The sequence below is a fragment of the Dysidea avara genome, chromosome 3 (assembly GCF_963678975.1).
Source record: "Dysidea avara chromosome 3, odDysAvar1.4, whole genome shotgun sequence".
NCBI classification, from domain to species: Eukaryota; Metazoa; Porifera; class Demospongiae; order Dictyoceratida; family Dysideidae; genus Dysidea; species Dysidea avara.
Genome location: NC_089274.1, coordinates 13,532,485 through 13,552,765, shown reverse-complemented (window position 1 = coordinate 13,552,765; position 20,281 = coordinate 13,532,485). Strand labels below are relative to the sequence as shown.

The window sequence follows — 20,281 nt, the reverse complement described above, 5'->3', positions numbered from 1 at the left end:
AACCCGTATGGCAATGGTATAGCTATTGCATGTAGATCACAATTGTGTGGAACCACCTATACTAGTTGATTAGCATTTACATTAATTCAAGACTCCCATCTACTAAAGCAGTATAGAGGTCTCTCCAAAAAATCTATTAGAGTATCTCAATCAGCTGGACATATGTTGCATCATGTACTATATATGTGGTTGTAGAAACTGATTGTGGGTTTGAGTAGTTTATACAAAGTATAGTATTTTAATACATTAACTGTGTAGCTACATTACGATGTACCTGATAGTTAATGCTGTTACATTCGCAGACTTATATCATGTTGTTTTCTTGCATTAATAAGTTAGAGTCCTGTGATTGTAATATACCACAATGGATATAAAATGTTATCATTATTGCTGAAGTAGATTTAAATATTTTATTTGTATACAAGGAGTTTCTATAGATTTAAAAAATCTACTGTATAATTTACCTCTATACAGGACAGTTTCTATTATCCTCGATGTGCCACCTGACAGTAAAAGTACATATCACATGTAGACAGAAAGTGTGTCATAAAATCTTTTTAATATAGTGGATTTTATCCACAACGCAAGATGGCCATGTTATTTGAGGGAGTAATATACAGCTGCCTGTGGAGAAGTTGTTTTGGTTGATGATATTTCACTCATGAAGAAGATATCGACCAGTATCCAACAGGTATGGGTATGAAGTGCAAATGAGTGTCATATCAAAAAATTGTTCAGCATGCAATGTAAATTGTTTATTGTATTGTCTTGTAACTGTACTAACTGCTTAACGCTCAATATCTCCTTCCCTGGCTGAAATATGATTGGTCAAAACAATTTCTCCATAGGCCCCTTGTACATTAGTCCCCCAAATAGTGTAGCCACATTGTGCTCATGACATCATTGTGGATAAAGTCCATAGAAGTTCATTTTTGTTACTATGTGATGAAGTCCCCATGCTATCATGGCTGTTGTGTCAAAATGACATCACATGTTGTAAATGTTTCATATTAGTGCTTATGTTTGCAGTTTTCGCAACATGGAACGAATGGATAATGAAGGTAAGAGCTAATACTAGTAAACATGTTGTGGCAATGTGAAATATAACTTCTGATATGGATACTTAATAGTGTGCTTAAGTAGTAAGTATGTATTCACCCTTGCTGTGATAAACTTTATCATAGCAAAATTCCACCTCTCCCAATATCTCTCTTTACAAAGTCCCCACACTAGCTATCGCTACCATTTTATATTGTGACGTAAATGCGGATAAGGTCCAGTCTATCAAGCATAATTATAATTTTTACATTGTCGCCTATTTGCGAGGATTTTTATCTTCTATGGGGTTTTTTAGCACCTGAAGGAAGCTGTTTATTTCTAATAATACGTAATTACTATTTCACCCCACTAGTGTTTCTTTTATGAAATTATAATTTTCTTCTTAGTGAAATGATTATTGCTTAAAAGAACTATATGTGATGATATAAAACAATTAAAGCTATTTATTAGCTACAGGATATACAGTATTGGGTCTTTAGCACTTGCGCCCATGCCATACTGCTGTTATGAGCTATTTCTAGTATGGAAGTGTTGGCAGCATCATCAAAAAGTGTGTAGTAGATCATCCTGTATTCATCATGGCCAAACTTGATGCATTGCTCATTGCATTCAGTTTTCTAGAATGATGACAAGACATGTTGCTAAGTTTGGTTAATGTATTTTCCCTATCTACCTTGACTTCTTGAATAATATCTGCTAAGGTTTGAAGATAACTCAAAGTAACTGCAAGGTCTGAAATCACGCTGTCAATACTGCATACTCCATTGAATATGGAATGTTGTAGTTGATGTTTAATGGCCATAATAGTGGTAAAAGTTTCACAGGCAAAGTCAAATTGATGCAGTGTTGAATTAATGTAATTCTTATTGAATGTATCACTCATCTCTACACTGTAAACTCTGGTACCCTGAAAGAAGAAAATGCCATGATGATAGGCACAACTGTGTATTTAAAATGACCACTTACATTCTCAATGCTTCCTAGATGGTTAAATAGATCACTTGATTTAGAGTAAAATCTATCACATTGTTCATTGGTATCTCGTCTTGATGGAACTGGTACACCATGTGCACAAAGTATCATCATTGAGAATAGCACACTGTACACTGCCAATTGAGACATTGTTGTTTGTTAAAGCTTTTCTGGTCAAATTAAACTGTTACTTTCTTCTGTGATACTGTTCTCATGTGGTGGAGCTTTATTTTATATGCAGCATAACATTACATTCCAAGCTGCTGTGTTTCATTAATCCTGGAGACATATAAGTAGCATTGTAGTTTCATTCAGTTCTGAGTATTGGTAGTATAGTTTACAGGATGTTGTTGCCAGATGTTTCTAAACACTCCTACAGAGTAGACCCCTATAGGAAGATGATATAGCAGTGTGCGAAATAACGTCCGGACACCGGACAATTTCCGGTCAATTACACTAGGTGTCAGGTCATCATTGAATTTGTACGGAAATAATGTCCTTTCAAAGTTTATAGTGTTGCATTGGGCTAGGAGGGAGGCCAGACATGATGGTATTGACATGTAATTAAGTTATTTGCTTTTGGTTTGTACTGACCACAAGGGTATGCCCAAGATGTACTCTGAGGTTAACAGTTTACTATGTTGTGCCAGCCTACTTGTCTCAGTCACCTGTACTGCAGTAGTAAAATGTATTTATAACCTGATTACAGTTAGTAGCTTTTACTTGTGGTATCCATGATCACCTGTACAACCAGTTTTTAAGCTAGAATGAACAAGACATCAGTGCATCTATTTATATTAGGGATAGAGCCATTATAATATTCTAAGCCATGGCAGCTGCCAGCATAAGCAAAGTTTGACCACATAGCTTTATCATTCCAAGGCAAGCCCTGACTGAAGTCCTTATGGTTCCTTTCCTACAAAGGCCCAATTTATTGCATAGAAGCCCTTTCATGTGGCCAGTAGCTACCTTTAAAATGCTATACTATCAGTATCAGTGAGTCGTTGACAAGTAATCAGCTGTACAGTACATTGGTGGCCCCAGTGTTTGATACAAACATACAAGTGGTAGAAACATAGGAAAGGAGAAACAATAGAAGTTAAAATGTCCAGTCAAATTGCTTAATGTCCACTCAAGTTTTGCAATGCCCTGACAGTACGACAGGACATGTCTGAAAAGTTATTTCGCACACTGTATAGTAGTTAATAGAGCATGTTTACTGGCTTTTGCATTTATATTATGACATAATGTGGTATTGTAATCATTGAGCCATTTAGTTTCTAGGTAGAAGCTTTTACAACTCCATTCCATATACAGCAAGTGTGTTTATGAACCAGCAAATGGGTAATTAGGAAGTCTCAGGACTCAGACCACTCAATCATCCGATTGTAGTGCATGTGGGTTTGGTAGATGCACAGAGTGACATCACCATTGGTTGCTGTACATGCACGCACAAGCCACTCTACAAGTTTATAAGTTCTTGACTTGGGTGAAAGTGAGGCTAGGAATGGTTCAAGGAAACCTTCCATCCAAGAAAAGAAAAGATGTCACATGATTAGCGCACAAATTATTATCTTATATCACCTGTTAGCTTAGTTTGCCATGTGTAGATGAACAAATTTTACAGTTTTGTTCATGTACACTCATAAAAGCACGTTTGCCTATTATACATTTTGCTCACAAATCTCAGAAGTACATGTGTATGTACGTACATATACAGGTGTAGTATGTGAAGACTCATATTTCTATATAACAAAAGATCCAAATTGTAAATTGCTATACAAGTAAATAATATGTAATTATTACTGAGGGCCAGCTGCTAGCACTTTGGACATGTTGGTAAGATCTGTGCAGGCATCACGTATACTTGCAAAGCATTTGATATTGATACTAGCAACTCTAGGTAAAGATGCAGTGCCAATCTGAAAACTATGAGCATTAAACTGCTGCTTCATGAATCAACTTTCATGCTAGGAGTGTTCCCTTGGAAAAGAGAACAGGCAACGCAAAAGGGCATTAACTGAACAAACTGAAGTGTTAAGATCCTGGCAGAAATGGTCTTTGTTCAATTGTAATTTGAACTATGGTCAGTGAATTAAGACCTTTTGTCTACTGCCACATCATGGAACAGCTGCAGTGAAGTTCAAAAATGTATGCAGAATGTTTCCCAGACTATATAATTCTGTCATGACTCGTACTGGTACATTTGCAGTGTTATATATGCAGACAGTGTAATTATTAGCAATCCAATAAGTAGCAATCCAGAGGTAGCCTGCATCTTATGAATTTATACATACCAGTATCTGTGACTCACTTTGTTTATTACCTGAAACTTAGACTAACACAAGTTTGATACTTGGCTGAAACGTGGTTTGTAAATCCTGTAGTGCCATACTCATGTTCACGCTTGATATGAAATACAGCAATTATACGTGCCTGTAATATTGGCAATGCGCGGATAGTAGTGAGCCATAGTGGGTTTGTTTGTGCTAATCAATACTATATTTCTTGTTTACATGCAGCTGTCGACTCAAGGTACAATAACGGGTTGCATAGTCTAAATAAGTTAAACGTCAAGAATCAATGGGTCATGATGGGATTTAGAAAACCCTCGGGCCCTTAGAAGTGCCTGAGCACAATAAGAGTGCTACAACCCAAGGCTTTAATGTTTTCTAAATCCTGGTTCTTGACATCTAACTATTATACATATAAAGCTCCAACATGCTTTCACAGCCATCTGCTATTACTCTCCACAAATAAAGCCATAAAAATTACTGTGATTATAATTATCATCATACAAATTAATTTAAGAAGTCAAGGATACATGCATGTGCAGTTACACTACAGAAAGCAGTCATGCGGTACTGTAAATATTGATGCATACTTTGTACGATGCATGATTTTGTATTTAAAGACACACACCCATAGCCAGCATATCCATGTATATACTTCCAATGATATGTGGAAGTGCATGGGTTTATTTTACTATAATATACATAGACTATGATGTAATGAAGACTGAGTCAGTCACGTTGTCTGTTAACTATTCCAGCTTCACACATTCCCCAACCATTAAAATGAAATGCAATTGAGTATGTATACTGTATGCAAATTAACTACTTAACAGCTACATACCACATATAATAACAGATTACATAGTACTGACAGTCATGAAGCCATTGAACTTGTCTAAAGCATGATTCTGCAAAACAGAAGCAAGTTCTTGACAGGGAAGCATTATTTATTAAAGGAAGTATATAACCGTCCGCATTGTTTGGTGGTAGATGTTATGCTTACACACAGGGAGTTATAGAGTGCATGTTTGTGAACGGTATAGTCACATAATTTGAACCTCTGGACCTGGGATTATTTCTTATGTCACTGTATTACACTGGGAACTAAGAACGTTCAACACTGATTATACTACCAAGATTACTTCGTTGGTTACAGGTCACCTCTTGTTACATCCAGGTCTATTTTCCTTGCTTGTTGGCCATTAATTACACTTCCTTCTTTACTCTAACCAAAGACATACCGACCAGAGCCGTAGGGTCCGCAATCCGAAAAATCAACTTTCACAAATCAATCCCCTTACCATTGTGGGATGTTCATTGTAGTATCCCATTGTTTGATTCACCATGAAACCGGAGGCACGATTGTTGTCTTCACAGAACTATCGATTTTAGTATTTCGTGAGATGCAAAAATTATTTTTAAAATTTCGTGCTCCACACAAAGAACAGGATAGAACTTGCTGCTTAGCTAGATATTATCTATAGAGTTAATGTAGTTAAAAAGTACGCACAGTAATAAGCAAATGATTCACTGGGTTACCGGCACAGGGTTGCTTTCTCTCAAGAAGCAGAAAACAAAACACAAATTTTCAAATTCAAACTGCCCTACCAGCCAAGATAAGAAAAGCCAACTCTTCCTCATAGTGATGTGATAAGGTTGGATGCATAGTCTGTCTATGCTGTTAGTCTGGAAAGGATCTGAGACTTCTCACCATCTGGGTGAAGAACGTCAAAATTTTCGTGCGTCATTTCAAGGGATTCTCTCAATGGTACCAAAGTGCTTTCCAGTACCACACTGGTCACTTAGTTTTGTTTAAAATGATGATAAAAGATGGTTCAAAACGTTTGGTAGTAGTAGTAGCTGGTGTTTCTGTGATTTCATATGATGCAGTATACCAGCAGCTCACCAGGACAGGCCCGTAGCCAGGAATTTTGAAAGGGGGGTTCTTTTTGACCAAAAGTGGACCTTTACTTGCATGATGATTAATAAAGGTACTGAGACTGGGTGTGCGAAGCACACCCAATCTAGGGGGGTCTGGGGGCATGCCCCCCAGAAAATTTTTTGAAAACAGATACTAAAAGGTTGAATTTAGTGGCATTTCAGTCAATAAAAATAACAATTTTTTTTAGGTAAGCTGAAGACCAGCTGTATGAATGATATCTGGAAAAATATCTCTACTGCTACTGTAATTATACCATCTGCACATGCATGTGTCTAAATATAATATATTGGAATGTCACAATGAATAAGAATGGGAAAGATTGAGCACTCTGCCATGATCAACAGGGGCAGTGTAGCAGAACAAAGGGTGTCTTAAAGGTGGGGTCTATTCTACGGAACGGAACGGAATGGAACGGAATGATGGACTAAACTGCGGAACGGAATGCTTTCTCAGATTGAAACTTGCAGCTTACCATTGCTGTACAAGTTATCAGTGGCACTTCCAGCAGGTAATCAAACGTACCCCAAGAAAGATAAAACGAATTTAAGGATCGATTGTGGGTTCTTGTTGGTTGTCATTAGTAACGAAGTACTAATTGTGGGAATAGCTGACTCAGTGTGTTCATCTTCGGATATATATAGCTAGTAGGGAACTTAATGCATGACTTGTTTTTACTAGTATGTGAGTTATTTTTACTTACTTGACTTTCGAATGTACAGTCTGAGGCCCAGCCTTTCTAATCGGCATAAATCAGTAGGTGTATAGCTACACTACAAAGGAAACAAGTATGGTGACAAGCTGAATCAACTCAGTCTAAGTAGAATCTAAAGGAATTTTGTGCAGTGTGTGAGGAGCAAACATTCAGATACCTCAAGGAGGCTATATTGTGTGAACATCAATGATTCATTAACAGAGTAGTGGACTATTGTCAGATATCTCAGCCTGAGTACTGAGTTGAATTCTGGATGGGGTCTATTTTACAGAATGGAATGCTTTCTGAATCAACTTGCAGCTTGGCTAGCTGCTATCATTGCTGAAATTGTATTTTATCAGTGGAACCTCCAGGAAAATGGAATAGGATAATTATAAAACATTAATTAAGTGATTGTTTAGGTAATCATGACTTTATTCAGTCTAATAAACAGAATATGTGGTTGATTGAGTGAGGTATCACTTTCAGAATGCCAGACGACCAGTGATGAGATGCATGGATTCATCGAATTTTTGTTGTGGTTGGAGACATTAAATATCCAAAAGCAAACTGACTGTATAATATTAATTCACTTTCTTTATATTTTCTCAATTTTGAGCCTGTATACAAATAATTGAATTTTCCTTGTCTATAGAAATCCTAGAATAAGATGGGAGAGAAACTTATCTTTGTTTACCTATACTGTACAACCAAGAGTTCGTAATACTGATTTGTATGGGGGAGAGTGTCTAACTCTCAGTATGGCCGTACAAACACCCTGCGTAAAGTTCACCTTTCATCAAATCAACACCTTTACTGGGGGATAGAAAACTGTTGATTAGTGTTGCTGAAGAAGGTAAAGCCTTTGTTCTGAAATAAGGCCGAGGTGTTACTTTAAGCAGGGTGTTTGGTGAATGCATTCAAGTTAGACACTCTCCACCTTATTATGAATTCTTGGTACAACTTCAAAGGAAAATGAAGAAAACATACAGATGAATCAATAAAATCACTACAGTAAGGTGAATTACAGACTAGTGAGATCTTGGTTAATTAATGACAGTGGTTGGAGATTAAGTGTGGTAGCTTCTTGTTCTTGAATATGTTGCAAAGTGGAAGTACAAATCAAAATGGGATATCAATTTCATTATGAAAAATTTGTATACATAAATAATCTAGCATTACTATTTCATTTGTCCTCCACTTAAACGTGCTACAACAGTACTAGTGTCAGTACATTGGCAGTGAGTCTACCTTGAAATTTCAACTCTAGAGTAGATCCAACACAGGACAGCCCGCACTTACAAATACATGTGATCCCATTGTAATTTCATGGACCAGCTGGACTGGGAATCACTTGAAAATAAACGAACAAATTTAACCTGTTTTGTTTGAAGTGAAGCAAGTGAAATGTTACACTTAAGAAATCCTAGGATTCTTAGGTGGTATGTAATTAATGTGAGTGTTCCATTTCAGGTCTGACTAGATACATTGAAATTACACACACATCCTGGTCCAAATCACATTTGCCTAGTGGCTACGGGAATGGTTTCACATGCAGCTTATAATAGAGATTTGGCTGATCTTGGAGTTTTGGCATTTAGCCTGATTCAAGGCAGACATATCCTTGAATTGTGCAACAGATAAAATCAGCTCACTATTGAATACGGCATTAGTCCACTGCACCAGCTGTTAATATATAAATAACTCCATGCACACTTCTGTGATGTTTGCAGAATATACCCTCCTTGTGGTCTGCCAAAATATTTGCTCCTCACACACTGCACAAAATTCTTCAAGTTTTAATTCAGCTGGCTTTTTCCTGTTACCAGTATCTTCCTGCTTGCTTTATTTATACACTGACTTATGACTTGAAAGACCGGCCCAGACTGTTTTCTAAAGTCTAAATAAGAAAAACAGCTCACATAAAGTTCCCTTCCGTATGGATGAACATCACTGATACAGCTCATCCCACAATAATACTTCGTTACTAATGACAACCAACAAAAACCCACAATCGATCCGTTAATTCTTTTTATCTTATGTTTAATCACCCACTGGAGATGCCACTGCTAACTTATAAGGGAAATTTCAGCAATGGTAAGTTGCAAGCTTCAATTTGAGAAAGCGTTCCGTTCCGTGGTTTAGTCCATCATTCCGTTCCGTTCCGTTCCGTTCCGTTCCGTTCCGTTCCGTAGAATAGTCCCCACCTGTCTTAAACAATGAAATTTACACATTGCATGGAGTTGAAGCATGGATGCTATTCGTGGGCTCTGCATGGAGGGGCTTGTCCACCAAAATCTTATATTTTAATGAAAGCTCGGCTTAGACAATCTACATGTAAATTAAGTAGCTTTTAAAAGAAAATGTAATTGTGACTGTTCTATTAGAGTGGTTGTTCTATTAGAGTGGTTGTTCTATTAGAGTGGTTGTTCTATTAGAGTGTTTGACTGCTCTATTAGAGTATCTCGATCTTGCATTGCATTTAATGCAAGCACTGAATGAGTTACTCGGAGCACTTATTTTAGCCTCTTATTATAGTGGTATCTAGTAAACTGTAGCTAATGGACTTTTGCTCCTGAAAATTTGGACTTGTATACTAAAATTGTGGACCTTTTTGCTAAAATTGTGGACCTTTTACTGAAATTGTGGACCTTTTTTCCAAGAGGGCGGTTCTTCAGAACCCCCCCTGGTTACGGGCCTGCAGGAGTCCTGTCACGCTGCAGGTGGTCCCCCGCCGCAAGTGGTCCGGCCGGACCAACTACCGCCTCTCAAGTAGTCCGGCCGGACCATGTAAAGTTGCTGCAGATGGTCCGCCCTGCTGCAGCTGGTCCCCCCAATGAAATCTTCAGTATCAGCTTCCCAGTCAGTACTAGCTCAACGTCTTGATCAAAACGCACTGCTCTCCACGAAATACGAGTCCTGAATCATTGTAACGCGTTGTGGGCACCGGTGTCCCTTTCAATCCCCCTTTCAAAAATACTAACAAAACATACTAATAGAGCAGTCAGTCAAATCCTTAAATAGAACTGCAGTCACATGGCTTAGTGTCATGCAGTAGTCAGGCATCCACATACAGTTGCCAGCAGTATGTGACAGTAAGATAAGAGGCTACAAATATTAAAACCTTCTGGGAACCTCTATCACTTTGGTGTAACTTGTAATGCTCAACTTACCATCTCCACTTAGCTACCAGAGGTCATGACACACCAACTGAACAGTTGGCTATAGTTTTCTCAGTTCTATAATAAAACATGATTTAATCTCTATACTCTGATTTAGGCTGGAGTATAGCTATGGGTTAGACAGCTGTTCCGCTACCATTAGTGAAAATCATTAATTCACTTGGATATGGGCTTGGTCAGTGATCAGAAACTACTATAGCTGCATGTTTCACGCCTCATACACAGCTTCAATAGCTATAGACAATAATTTTTTTGAAAAAGCCAGCATGCACTAAAATGTCAGTTTCATTGAAAATGGTATATACAGGCAAGCTATATAGTTGAAGGGTTCTATTCTAGTCTTAGTGTGTAAACTTTAAACTCTCCATTAATGATACTAGAACTAATGCAGTATGATGACATTAAGTGGTTCTTACAAGCCAATAAGTTAGTAAACTTAAAGTGTAACAAATAATAGTTTAATTGAATCACCACACACAATAGTTTTATTGTTCTATACTAGGCTAAGCCATATCTTATACCTTATTTACTTGGTTAAACACTGCAGCATTTATTATATAGCTACCTCAGTTTCAAAAATCGATGTGGTAGCTATTCAAACTTGACCACCTCTCGATGTTCAAAAAAAAATGTTTAAATTTTGAGTATAACAGGCTGGATTTTGAGCACTGCTCAAATGCATAATATAGGCTATTTTCAAAGCATAATTAGCTCAATCCTAGCAGAGAATAACGAAAACTAATGCAAATAAAAGGCTGTCTTTCTGGCAATGAGCGTAAGCAGTAAACACAACTTGGCTAGTTGAGAATAAGAAATCATCTGTTCAGTTATGTATTTAGATTCTCCGTTTTAAAACCTGTTAATCACTTTGATGTGCTTTTCAGTCACTTGGAGCAACTGATTTATAGACAACCAGCAAGCTAGGATTAACATTTTAGGACTTATACTTATGTATGAAATCAGGTACATTTACAGCAGATACTGTATACTCATGCAGTAATGTTACTTAGCAGTTGTCAACAGACTTGTGTGTGTGTGGAGTCAGTAGAGGTCACTGATACAGACAAGCTGATTCAAAGTTGCATGACTCTAAAAGAGTATACATGCAATATAAGATAATATTATTGATTAAGTGTGAGTAAGTTAGTTATTGATCACATGATCATTGCAAACAATTATCCTTGAAAATGATATCTGCATGGTATCTTTGTTGCTTGATATTATGATATTCCCTTCTTGTGCATTATACTCCTTGACTGTACAGGATATGGTCAATAGCTGTAAAGAGCTCAACTCAAGTACTTTAACTAAAGATAGTGAAATTGCAGTTCCAGTTTACAACTGCATGCTATAACTATTGATTCAGATGGCACTGACCTTCCTGTTGACTTAATGACTACAATATCAGCTCATTGTGGACTGCATTATAGTGTTGTGCATGAGATCATGCAGTAATTGTGATACTGTACTTGTATGAAAATCTGGCTCCTAATTTAGTCATGCTTCATGTCAATGACATAAGACTACCTTTCCAAGAACCTCTTATCATTGCGTTTATGTGATGTGTATTAAACCATTATACTTTCATCATCATTTAGATAGCACTGTAGCTGTAATGTGTGGATGTGGGTACATTATATGCTCAGGCATCACAACTGATAAACCTCCAGTAGCCTCTTGTTCTGCCAGTGAATTGTGCCAGTCAACTTCAATACTGTGAACACTAATAGTTAGCTGCTAATAATAGTATCAGCTAAAGTTTTGTTATTATGTCATTTATATGTAATTTATCTTGTCACAATTAAGCTGCAAGTTTATATGTATATAGCTAGCTATAGTGTTTTTACCCTAATGTTTACAGCAGCTGATCCAGGGTTTATCAAAGGGGGTGCACCAGTATATGGAGTAGGGATCTGTGCCCCCCAGAAACTAAAGCTTTTTGCAGGACAAAATATTTTGAATGGTTTAGATCATACTGCTTTTTATGTGGACTACATTGATCAAGAGTTGTATAGAGTGACAATCATGCCAGCAGATTATTATTATTATTATATAGACATAAAGAATGACATATGGAAGATCGCATGCATTTCATTTGCAAGATATCCTTAGCAGTGCCAATACAACTGTAGATGTTAGGTGACTGTTCTATTAGAGTATTTACTGACTGCTCTATTAGAGTATCTCGTACGCATACTCAGTGCAATTATAGGGCCACCCGCTCGAAGGCCACAGTGGAACGGGAAGCTAAGTCGGCACAGTGGGGCACTTTGTGCCTAGCCCCACCCCTTCTCAAAGATCTATGATCGAGTCTATGATAAAGCCAGTGGGGGACCACTTATGGCAGAGGGGGACCAACTGTGGCGGCGTAAGTTGTCCGGGGGGGACAAGTTGCAGTGCTGCAAGTAGTCCGGGGGGACCAAGTATGGTTGCTGCAACTGGTCCGGGGGGACCGATTTTGGGGGGACCGGTTGTAGCATGACAGTCCACCCAGCTCGAATCAAAAATGAAAGATTTTGTACATTTTTCGGTTTGTTTTGGGGTGTTTTGAAGCATAATGGTGATGTAGGGTGATCTAGTGAAAACTTGAAGCTGTTGTGGAGCGTGAGAGGTGAAGTCAAATTTGGACGATTTTGCTGCCTCCCTTGATGCATAGCTTAGAGCGAGGCGTGGAAGCTGCGGATGAAACAATAATTGACAACCGCTATTACCAATCGTTCAGGGACATCTTTTTCCATAGTTTTAGTCTATAATTGATGATTGTTGTGGCTGCAGAAGCGCTGGAAATGGCTAGAAAGAGTGACACAATTCTTTGATGCTGCAGAAAATTTTGACGCTCGTCACCCAGATGGTGAGAAGTCTCAGATCTTTTCCAAACTAACAGCATAAACAGACTATGCACCCAACCGTATCGAAACACTATGAGGAATAGTTGGCTTCTCTTGCCCTGGGTGGTAGGACAGTTTGAATTCGAAACTTCGTATTTCTTTGTCTGTTTTTTTCAAAGAAAGCAACCCTGTGCCGGGCACCCAGCAAATCATTAACTTATTTCTGTGCGTAGTTTTCAACTACAACAACTCTGGATACGATTTGGCTAAGTAGCAAGTTTCATCCGGTCCTTTGTGTGGAGCACGAAATTTAAAAAATAAACCTTGCATCTTGTGAGATACTGAAAATGATATTTCTGTGAAGACAACAATCGTGCCTCCGGTTTCACGGTGGATCAAGCAATGGGATACTACAATGAACATCCCACAATGGTAGAGGGATTGATTTGTAGAAGTTGATTTTTCGGATTGCGGGCAGAGGACATAACTTTATAAACTGTTTAAATCTTTCTCAAATTTACAAATAAGACAGAAGTATTTTTCTAACCGTGAGATTAACCCTTGGAACAACCTCCCAAATTGTGTAGTGATAACCAACAATCTTAATGATTTTAAGAATAGACTCGATAATTATTGGACTATAACAGGATATGGACAAACTCAAAGGCCTTGAGCCTATAATTGTATATTGTAATGTCCATTAATAATACTAATACTACTGCATGTGACTTAGACCACACTAAAATGCAAGTAAATGTTTAAATTAAGCTTTATTTCTGTACACTTGTATTAATCATGTCGTTGACTTCTGGTCAATCACTGCTGTGTCCATGGCCAGACATAACTATAGTGGGTGTACTGCACCCACTATAGTTATGTCTGGCCATGGGCACTACTTTGAATCCACACCATCAAAATTATGATGGGAACATTGACATTGATCAGCTACTTCCTAAATGTTGTAATGAATGATTATGTAATTGTTTATTGTAATCTGGGTTATTAACTTATCATGCAAGTTCTGGAACATTACAATATAGATTTGCCAGCTCGTGTGCTGCTCAGTGAATTTTGTACTCAATCAATAATAAGTCATGTTGTTCCTCGAAGTTATTGGTCGTGTTGCTCTAGTGGGTTAAGCACTGACAGGTTGTGGTAAGCTAGGATTATGGGCCCAGTCACCACGTGAATCAACCCATCCAGTCATTGTGATGTGAGAACCTTTGTATTGCTTGGACTGTGCACTGTGTTTATTTTCAGAAAAGTGTAGAAATCGTTTCACTAAGTCCCACTGATATTATGGTGAATTTTACAATAGCACATTACTTACAATAAACTTAATTTCAGGTACCTGTGTTATTATTCGCTGTATTCTTACTTGTTAGTAGTAAATACAATCGACTTTGGCATTTACAATGATGCAAGTAGCTGGCACGTTAGTTTCTCATCACGTAAGTATCATTGGAATTCAATAAAACTGTATGCATTGTGACATTATGTCCTCAGTTCACTAGTCAGTTTACAATTCCACATACTCATGCAGTATCTATTAAAATCAATACCATCATACAAATACTTCAAATCATAAAGACCCAGCAAGACAATTAACTTTTACTTTATAATTATTTCAAGACTCCTATCTACTAAAGCAGTATAGAAGTCTCTCCGAAAAATTCTATCAGAGTACCTCAATCTGCTGAACAAATGTTGCATCACTTGTTGTAGATGTGGTTGTAGGAACTGATTGTGGGGTAGGGCTGAAATGGATAGCAATTTTACTTTCCGAATATCCTGAACAAAATATTTCCGGATATTGTACAAATAGTGACATCATTAATTGCTATAAAAACTTTGTATATTTTATAGTGAACATGCTTATTTTACTAGTACTTTAGAATAGAAGTAAACATCACATTCATATATAGCCTGTATGAAAATTTTAAGTATGGTAATGATAAAATTTGAAGCTATGTACATATCAAGGAAGATTTAACATAAAAATGCTTTAAATTATTAGAAGCTATTCTGATGGCTTTGAATCACTATCTGGATAGTATGGATATATCTGTTTCAACCCTATTGTGGGGTTGACTATAACACAACGTATTATACAGTATTTTAGCCACACGAGAAAAGTTCTGTTTAGTTCTAAGAGAATCTGTTTTTGAATAATCACCATTTTTCATGCTTCTTTTATGACTATAAATTTTGAATGTTTTTCTTAACAGCAAACCACTGCCAGAAGTTTTCCATTAGAAGAGAACAGGTAGGGCAAAAGGGAATTAACTGAGTTGGTAGAACGGGTCTTTGAGCAATTTATGATGGTGCAACTGCAGTATAAGATCACTGAAGGCTACACAATATGTTACCCAGATCATAATAGACACACCTGTCAGTGCCTTTGCATTATAATGTATGTGCAGACATAATATTTAGTGTAAATGGCAGTCCAATACATGGTAACATATACATAGTAACCTAGTGTTAGCCTATGTCTTATGAATTTACATATACCATTAATTGTAACTCTCAATCACTCAATCATTTTTTCATTAACATAAAGCTCAAACATGCTATCATAACCATTAATTTACTAATAATTGCCACAATTTCAATGTGTAACTGTAATTATATATCATCATGATTAAAAATTTTATGATATTGTGTACACCACAGAAAGCTATAGTCATATATGGTACTCTATAGATACTGATAAATGTACAGTGATATAGTCTATATTCAACTTAAATGTGACAGTATATCCTCAGGGTAATCTCGTGTTTTGATCCATTTTAAACTGTACTGATGAGCTACCTCTAACACAGATTTGTTCATGTCATCATCCAACAGTGTGTAGATCTTCCTGTACTCATCATGACTGAATTCAATACATCGTTCATTGGATATGTTTTTCTGGAAAGTAGCCAAGTAAAGTATTAACACAGCTACACATGTACATTGCTATACAAATACCTTCACATCTTGAAGAATACTTGTTGCAGTTTGAAGATAGATCAATGCCTTTGTAACGTTTTTGACAGCTTCTGTATTCAGTCCCTCTTCGCCATCAGAGGCATAATTTTCAGTGAATAGAGAATGCTGTAATTCAGTTTTAATAGCCATTGCATCTGTATAAAATCTGCAAATAAAATCAAGTTGCTGGAGCACCAAACTGATCTTATCTCTATTGAATGTACTATCAATTTCCGTTTGTACAGCCAATTCCTAAACATAGAATACATTTTGACACACATGTTACAGAGTTCGTAATGACTATACCTTCAAGTATTCAAGATGGTTGGATAACCTCAGTGATACACAATAGAATGTTGTTTCATTACCACTGCTTGGACAGATGCTTCGTTTTACTGGTGTGCCATGTACACAGCAAATTGTCATAAAGAGAAGTATACTGGACACGAATTGTAGAGACATTGTTCTTTACTAATATTTGTACTGTTCAAATCAAGATTTGACTATTCATTGCACCATTCTCAAATGGAGTTTCTTTTATATACAGTATCATGTCACATTCTAAACTACAGTGCCTCAAAGAACCTGGTTACATCCTAGCAACATGGTAGCCAGTTCTGAAAATTAGAATAGTTCTGCACTTTCCAGGATGTTATTACTTCTACATTCTATAGTATACAGACAGTTAATGAAGTGTTTAAATTAAAATGATAACAAATTGACATCTTTGTGAACAATGTTTATAATCATGCATTTTCTAACCTCATTCACATTTTTATAGCTGCCATTGCATGTGTATTCAGTTTGGTTTCTACTGATTGTGCATATAGTTACAACCAAAACCCACCTATTGGTCCACTTGTTAGTTCCCATATAGTCTGTCTTCCATCATTTAATATTGTGTTTATAATTAGGCTCATTACTGTAGAACTGCATGTTCTGAGCATGTGGTATACATATAGGGGGTTAGTGTACAGTTAGTTTGCTTGTGTGTGACTGACTAACTGCATAAGAAGTTTGCATAGATTTCTTTTCATACTCTGGTGTTCTCAGAAGTTTGTAGAAACTGCTACACTATAGTAGGTTTGATTTTGTATTAGCTTTAAAGATGCATATACCCATAGCCGGTGTATCTGTATATTTCCAGTGATATATTATTTTTGTTTCACTATTATGATTTACAGTGTGTGTGTTTAATGTTAATAAGACTGTTTAGTATAGTTATTCAGGCTTCAGACTATAGGGATGGGTGGTAATGTATTTTTGAAGGACAGTTTACAGTATTAGGAAAAATACCTTGATATTTTTATAGTTTACTTAAAAGCATGGGTTAGCTATAATTATTCACACTTATACTGACATTGTACTAGTAGTAAAAGTTATCTGTTAATGGAACAAATGAAATGACGAATGTACAACAAAGTAAGGTTTGAAGTTAGAAGTATCCCCAAAAGTTAAAAACTATTGTGAATACTTCATGACCAACACAAATAGGCAAATAAGTCTGCTCTTGTCTGCAGCATAAAAATGGTTGTAATGTTGTATGGGGCTTAACTTCATGTATGGCCATGTACCACTAAACCACCAAAAATTTAATTACTACATTAAATTCGGTATTCAGTATTAAAAAGACACATTGGTACCTGAAAAATACGTATATTAACTAATAACTATTTACTAATACCTAAATACCTCCCGACACTACTTCAGACAGTTTCATCAACCATTCAAATGAAATTCAATCACTACTGTATGTGATCAATTTAACAGCTACATACCACATATAATAACAGATTGTACTGGTAGACTTGAAGCCTTTGAACTTGATTCTGCAAAACACCAGCAAGTTTGTGAGCTTGCAGGAACTGGGTATAACAGTAATTTTTAACTATAACTTGTAACTGCCCCATTGTTTGATCATATATAGATGACATTATGATTATACACAGGAAGTGATGTATGAAATAAGAACAGCCATTACAGTGATATTATACTGCCTGCCTGAATAATAGTAATAATATCTGTACACATTAAACTACATTATAATTGTATAGAAAAGGAGAATGAGGGCTGAATGCATGACATCAAATCTTCAGCATGGACTGTATGTGGAGCACATGAGTTTGGTAATGGAAGTTCAAAAGTTACCATACATAATTTCTCTTAAGTTCTGTTTCCATAGCTACAAGACAATGTTGGTGGTTGCACTGTGTGCCAGACCAGCACATGCAAGATCACTCATTGATATTTTCTTCACACATACAGTCTATATACATATGCAGTAAATACAATGTAGCTATACATGCATGCAGTCATGCAGTGATGTGTGCATGCATATTCAGTATAGCAAAAAACTTCACTTTTGAAGTGTGCATACAAGGTAATTAATTCAGCAGTACTATACTTGGCTATACATACATGCAAGTCACCTCATATTGCCATTTTCTTACCAGCATATATTGCTATACCATACCAGCTATATAGTGCCAAGAATGTGTTACTTTATATACTTGTAATTGTAAATGATGTCTTGCATTGTTGACTTCTATAGTCAAGCACTACATGCATCTCTAGCTCTATAGTCAAGCACTGCATGCATCCACCCTTGGCATCCACTATATAAGTATATGTAGTAGTTGTAACATGGGCACGAGTGATTTGCCTGAAATATACACACGAGTGCGAGTGTGTATATTTCAGGCAAATCACAAGTGCCCATGTTACAACTAATATATTCCACTTGGGTTAATCACCTGCAAGTGTACATGGAAACTGCAGGAATGCTTTGCGAGTGTATTTATATGGGACCACGTGACTTTTGACAAAGTTGAGTCTGGCCACCATGCATGAATACTTTGTACCATATCAAATGATTGAGACATATATATGCATGATATCGATACTCAGTCCTAAATGAATGCACTATTCACTGGCAGGTTACGGAGGACGGCATGCAGTCATTGTATCACCTCTTCTGACCAGTCTCATCTTGGGGACATTTATCACCCTGATTTCCCATTGGGTCATCCGCGTACTTGGACCTCTTTGTCAGGTGCACAACTCAGCCTGCTTTTATATCCTCTGCTGCTGAGGTGGCTGCTGCTGCCTTGTCAGGGTGTATGCACAGAAGCTGTGTTCATTATGACCAAACTCAATGTACTGCTCATCATCTAGAATAATGACAAGACATGTTGCTAAGTGTGATCAATATGTAACTATTTGCCAACATTGCCATGTCTATACTTTGATTTCTTGAAGAATAGCTAACTTGGATATGATTTCAAACTGCTGAAATCACTTCTGCTTCACTATCAATAATTATTAATATGTATGTATTTTTCCCAGGATTTATTCCTTCTCCTTTGAGGAATTTGGGTGCAAGCTGTAGTTGGGTGCATAGCAGATGGTATAGCTAGTTGGTAACTAGAACTTCATACATGAGTTGCAATGATGAATGTAGTTTTACAATCCAGAACGGAACCAATCGGGTGCACGCCAAGCAGAAAATTTCTTTTATAGTAGATTGTTCACCGTTTTCAACTGTCACACAGTAACTATTTAATTGTGCTAGACTTAGTTTTCTTCTACTTATAGGCATACTAGAAATTGCTAAAATTTCTATTTAGTGCTCACTACAAGAATGTGTTTTACAATCACCTATACTGAAAACGATAATTTAATCTGCTAAATTATTTTGTAAACATGCAATTCACAGCCCACTAACATACCCTGTAGTTAACTCTTGTAAATTTTTTATAATAGATAAATATAATAAAACAATTAACTAAGCAGGAGAAAAGAGGACATCTAGCAGTCCTTGTAAATCATTGCATGATTTCTAGCTGCATGCCTAAATAGAAGCAAACTAACTCTAGCACAATTCAGGGGCAGATCTAGGATTTATAAAAGGGGGGGGGCTAACTCAAGGTACTAATCTGTTGGGTAGAGGTGTGCAAAGTACACTTCCCAGCATGCGAAGCATGCTGGAACTAGGGGGGTCTGGGGGCATGCCCCCCAGGAAATTTTTGAAAAATAGATGCTAAAATACTGCAATTTGGAAACATTTCCACATAAAATTCATAATATTTTCTGCCTGTAGATATTTCATATACTGCCTTTAGATTATAGGTATGGCTTTCTAAAGCATTTTGCTAATCAAAATGTTTGGGTAGGTACAGACAACCAAGTACATGATGCACCCCTCTCACAATTGCATAACACCAAATAGGTGCATGTTAGAATAATATAATGTTGAACGTGGAAAATTTTGAAATTTGAACAATACAAGATTGAATCTGAGCATTTTCAATGAAAATTGTGTACCTGAATTAAGTATTGCC

At 36.8% G+C, this 20,281-nt stretch overlaps 1 protein-coding gene and 1 long non-coding RNA gene across 2 annotated transcripts; one reads left to right on the top strand and one right to left on the bottom strand.

The window, feature by feature from the left end:
* Positions 1-561: 561 nt before the first annotated feature.
* LOC136249471 (uncharacterized) lies at positions 562-16,771 on the top strand. The gene is made up of 3 exons (XR_010698231.1): positions 562-691; positions 1,030-1,061; positions 15,737-16,771. It is a non-coding gene; the product is annotated as an uncharacterized lncRNA (long non-coding RNA).
* On the bottom strand, positions 15,605-16,772 carry LOC136249468 (uncharacterized). Its single transcript, XM_066041482.1, has 3 exons — positions 16,248-16,772; positions 15,942-16,193; positions 15,605-15,881 (listed from the first exon to the last, which is right to left on the bottom strand). The coding sequence occupies exons 1-3, from the start codon at positions 16,401-16,403 to the stop codon at positions 15,708-15,710; spliced, it is 582 nt and encodes a 193-aa protein (XP_065897554.1). The 5' UTR covers positions 16,404-16,772; the 3' UTR covers positions 15,605-15,707.
* Between the last annotated feature and the right edge of the window lie 3,509 nt (positions 16,773-20,281).